The 5,000-nt window shown below is 39.3% G+C and overlaps 1 protein-coding gene across 1 annotated transcript in view; it reads right to left on the minus strand.

Annotated features, from left to right (window-relative positions):
• Positions 1–5,000, minus strand: part of LOC137982832 (NADH-ubiquinone oxidoreductase 49 kDa subunit-like) — a 29,980-nt gene that overhangs the window by 13,122 nt on the left and 11,858 nt on the right. The window contains exons 6-7 of the mRNA XM_068829988.1: positions 1,516–1,628; positions 1,125–1,199 (exon numbers count right to left, since the gene is read on the minus strand). Coding sequence (XP_068686089.1) covers positions 1,125–1,199; positions 1,516–1,628 — 188 coding nt within the window. The remainder of the gene's footprint in view (positions 1–1,124; positions 1,200–1,515; positions 1,629–5,000) is intronic.

Consider the following 5,000-nt stretch of genomic DNA (forward strand, 5'->3'; position numbering starts at 1 on the left):
AAAGACGCACTCATGTTCATGTACATTCGCTATTGTAACATTCTTGTCTGCTCATCAATCATTTTCAGTTTCCTATGTTGGGGGTGATGATGGTATGACCATGATGATGACGATGACAATAATATTAACATTATTAATAATGTTTAATAATAATAATAATAATAATAATAATAATAATCACCATCATCATCATCATCACTTATTAGGCCCTTTGCAGCTTGTGATATCATGGTACAAAAACCACCATACTGGAATGCAAATTGCCCACTGGGACATCTAAAACAAAGAAAATTTAAATTAACTTGCTTTTTAGATGTCCGAGTGTGCAATTTGCATTCCAGCATATCCTTTTGTCAGAACTGGCTGGCCAGACCGGTCAGAGTGCAAAGAAAATGCAACAATTCGAAGGAACACTTGCACGATAGTCCCTCGCATTCTTCTGGAAGAGTGTAATTGCATGACTTTATATATCATCCTCGCAGTATGTTAGTATGAAGGTAATGAAGAGTTAGTCCGTCCAAATGCCAGGTCTGGCCAGTCAGTTCTGTCAAATGGAAAGCATTAGTCTTCACATGGTTCTTCCTGATTAAAACAAAGGAAGTGTGATTTCTAACAGAAAGAAATCTACATTGTATGGATTATTTCCAGAAGACATGGTATTCAAAAACATATAATTCAAAGATAAATGAAAAAGATGTGTTTTTTCCTTAACTACAATACTTTTTTCAAATAGTATTTAAGGTTTCAAGTAGAGTCAATTGAGAAAATGAACAAACTTAGGCCATAGTCACTTTACAGATGCCTGCAAGTATTGATCTGGCTTGGATTTGAAATGAAATACAGGTTTCTGAGAAGATTTTGCAGTAAAGGGCAGAGCTTATGCCTTTTCCTCCTAAGCATAACACTTATTGATTTTACTTGTAAATGGGGGCCAGTTGAGAAGTAAAAGGGTTAAAAAGAAGAATGTAAATGAAATAAGGAAACTATAATTTTGTTAACCAAGCACTAGAGTTGACAGCCAAGACAACAAAAAACTAGATGATGATTTCGCCAACAGTAGGCTTTTTTGAACAACTGTAATAATGCAACAAGGGACTGTAAAAACAGTAGAAGAAAAAACTCACCAAGGCCACTCCTCCTGGTCTAATATAAGCAGCATGCATGCGGGCACCTGACACACGCTCATAAAACTCCATCATCTTCAGGAAATGAAACAAAAGGTTGAAATACCATAGGAGAAAAAAAACCTGTCTAACCACCTTTCTCACAAAAGCATAAAATTTGCAATAAAAAAACTGCAAAGAGTTGGATATACTGACAAAACTCAACTGCCAAATCCAGAAACCAGTCAGATGTTTACAACCTTCTGAGTGCTTTCTACTCAACAACAAATCCATTTTGAAATATTTTATGCATCCAATGGAATGATCTTTCCCACTTGCACAAGCGCAACCCAAAACATCTCACACCTCTGCTGATGCTGCTGATACCTAAAATCCCTTATTTACTGATCACCTTTTCTCTTTCTTCGAACAACCAAAAAAATGGAGTCATTGCACCAACATCAAGAGCATGTGTGCCAACAGCCATGATGTGATTCAACAGTCTGGTAATTTCAGCAAACAACACTAGGAAAGAAATTTTAAATTGTACCAATCAGCAAATACCGGTAGATAGCTTTAACAAGTGGATCTTTGCTTAAGCCAGGGACCATTAAAAAATTGGCACATCCCTCTGTCTATTACGTCCCCTTAACTTGTTAGTCCCTGAAGAGCTTTCCACTGATGATTAAGTTAGGCAGAGTAAAATCTATAAGGAATTTTTGCCGATATCACATATTGTTTCCATTTTGTTTCATTAACATGCAAATTTGCTCACAGAAGGGATTATGCTATTTACAAAATAAATTGACTTCAAAAAGGTAAAAGAACTTGTTAAATTAAGCTAACACTCCAATTTTAAACCTTTTGGCTTTGATAACAAGCGAGTTCCTAGCCATCAAAAACTGATAAATTCTTGGGAGGCAATTGGGCACTAATGACCCACCCTAGATACACTCTTTGTATAATTTTGAAATTTTCAAAGCATCAGTGCTCAGAGATTATCTAGTATATCAGGTTCAAATTTTCAGAGATAGCTCATTATACAATGCACTTTTAATATTCAGCACTTTATTGTTGGCTGAATGATAAGAAAAGTATAGCCTTGTGCTAATGAGGGGAAAAAATGTTTACAAAGATTGCCCCATAAGTATCAGTCTTAGGAGAAAAAGGGTTAAGTCCTTCTGCAATCAAATACTTTCTCATTGCTTCAAATTTTGAAAATTTGTTTACTCTAAACCTGACTGGCATATTTTTAGACTGGAATAATTCAAGCACAAAGACTGTTAATTTTTAATAAGTGGTGGTATTTTTTTTCCTGCTACTAACTTTAACTGGATCAAGAAGAAGTGACATCAAGGCCTACCTTGATCAAGAATGTGGCATGTCTATTTTGGGGGTGGGGGTGCAGGATACCATAGATGAAACAACCTAAACCTTTACAAAAATGTTACCCTTGGGCTTAAACATTACTTAAAGCATACAGTCTAGTGGTTTTCGGCCTTTAAGGTAAGCATATTTGTAAGGGTTTGGGTTGTTTCAGCTATGGTACATTTCACCCCCTACCCCCCCTACCCCTCACCCCTTAGCCCACCCTCCTACCCCCTACCCCTGGAATAGACATTCCGTTAAGAATGCAGTGTGGGTCTGCATGCATGACTGATTTTGTAAATAGCAAGACAGTTTCATGATTTGTGTTGTAGGCAGTCACATTTATAAACCAAGAGAGTCTTTCAAGAATTCACCCCTGTCTTGCAATCAGTTTGTTAAGAAAATTAGCATTGCGTGACTAGCGTTACTGTCTAGAAGCTTCGCGAGAGTTCGTAGTTTGTTTATTTTTAGATTCGTGCGTAAGCTTTTCTAAATCGGTGTGTTTTGTAATCTTTCTATAATTAGAGTGATTACTATTTTAGAAAGTTCTAGAAGTTTATTGTCAGAGTATATAAGTAGACGAGTCCAAGCGGAGTGTTTTTCTAACTGGTTTTTCACAAGCGAAGAGAGTTGGCGTGAGCCGTGTTTAGACAAGTGTGACAGAAGCTGTGTTTATTCAAGTTGGCGGAGGCCGTGTAAGTTTATTGAATACGTGTTGTTCAGAGTTTTACTTCGTGGAAACTACGTTCATTTTGGAATAAATCTTCTTGTTGTTGTTCCGACAACCCTGCGTTCAGTTTAGTTTGCAAACTACCTTTCCTCAAAACATTCGAACTCGTAACATTGGGGGCCTGTCCGGGAGAGGAATTCATCTGTTTGCTGACTACAGAAACCAGGAAAAGACAATTCAAGAAGAAGTTACAGAAAAAGTAAGAAGAACTGTACGAGAGAGTATACTGTGTTTTTGCTGTGAAATACTGCTATGGAAATGGAAAAGCTTTTGCAGATTGGAGAAAAGTTCGGATTGGAGGGAGAAAAGCTGCTCGAGTTTGTAGAGAAGCAACAAAAGTTAGAACAAGAAAGAAGGAGGGAAGAGGAAGAAAAAAGAAGGGAACAGGAAGAAAAAGAAGAAAAATGCAGACAACTAGAACAGGAAAGAAGAAGGGAAGAGGAGGAAAAAGAAGAGAAACGCAGACAATTTGAAGAAGAACGAAGAAGAGAACAGGAAGAAAGAGAAGAAAAAAAGAGGCAATTACAAGAAGAAAGAGAAGAGAGACGTCGAATGCTTGAGGAGGATAAAAGAAAGGAAGAGGAAGAGAAAGAGGAAAGGCGCAGAAGAGAAGACGAAGAGAGAGAAACTAGGCGACAAGAACGCGAACTAAGAAAATTGGAGATGGAAGCCGAGCTGTTGAAACAGAAAGAGGCTATTGAAGCGGCAAAAAGAGAACATGAGCTGGAGATTGCACGTTTGGCTGTGGAGAATGCTGACGGATGTCCTGAAGTGAGAGAGGATCGGGCTAAGGCACCTAAACTCCCCTCGTTTGTTGATGGTAAAGACGATTTGGATGCGTATTTGCAGAGGTTCGAGAGATTTGCCGAGACAGCTAAGTGGAAAAAAGATGGATGGGCATCGAAGCTCAGTGCTCTGTTGTCTGGACGGGCACTAGAAGTGTATTCACGTCTATCGGAGGACGCAGCTAAGGATTATGACAGGGTAAAGATTGCGTTAATGAAGAGATATGACCTTACCGAAGACGGCTATCATCGAAAATTTAGAGCATCCAAACCAGAAGTTGACGAAAGTCCGGAGCAGTTTATTGTGCGACTGGACAGATACCTGTTACGGTGGCTAGAGCTTTTGAATACTGCGCGAACCTTTGATGGTCTTAAGGACTTGATCGTGAAAGAACAATTTATTGACTCTTGCCCTAAGGATTTGGCAATTCACCTGCGAGAAAGGGCACCTGAGACTCTAGCAAAGATTGTGAAGATTGCTGACCAGTACTTGGAGGCTCATGGTAAACATTTGTTCAGCTCAGCGGGCAGAAAGCCAACAGTGCAGCCTGAGAGGGACGAAGCCAAGAACATGCAGATTAATCCACCAGCTCTGCATTGCTTTAAGTGCAACACCCGAGGTCATAAAGCTGTCAACTGCCCAACCCTAACAAAGAAGTGTTTTCTGTGTGGCAAGCAGGGGCATGAAGCTAGAAACTGTCGAACAGGTGGATGCAGATCAGGAGGACAAAGTAAGGATGGTAACCCTGTGCAGCGTGGTCAAGTGAGTGCCAGTTGTTTAGTTCAACCACCTGAGGATAAACCTACTGATGAAGAAGTTAAGGCCTGTATTAAAGATGATAAGTTGCTGTTAGCCTGTGGTAAGAAGATTCCATTGTTGAGTAGTGCTTGTGTTGAACCGTTGACAGGAGTGAGAAGTAAAATGCCTGTCGTGAAAGGTAGAGTTGGAGAGAAGCCTGTTGATGTCCTGAGAGATACTGGTTGTAGTGGAATTGTAGTAAAGAGGGACCTTGT

This window comes from Montipora foliosa, chromosome 13, assembly GCF_036669935.1.
Source record: "Montipora foliosa isolate CH-2021 chromosome 13, ASM3666993v2, whole genome shotgun sequence".
NCBI classification, from domain to species: Eukaryota; Metazoa; Cnidaria; class Anthozoa; order Scleractinia; family Acroporidae; genus Montipora; species Montipora foliosa.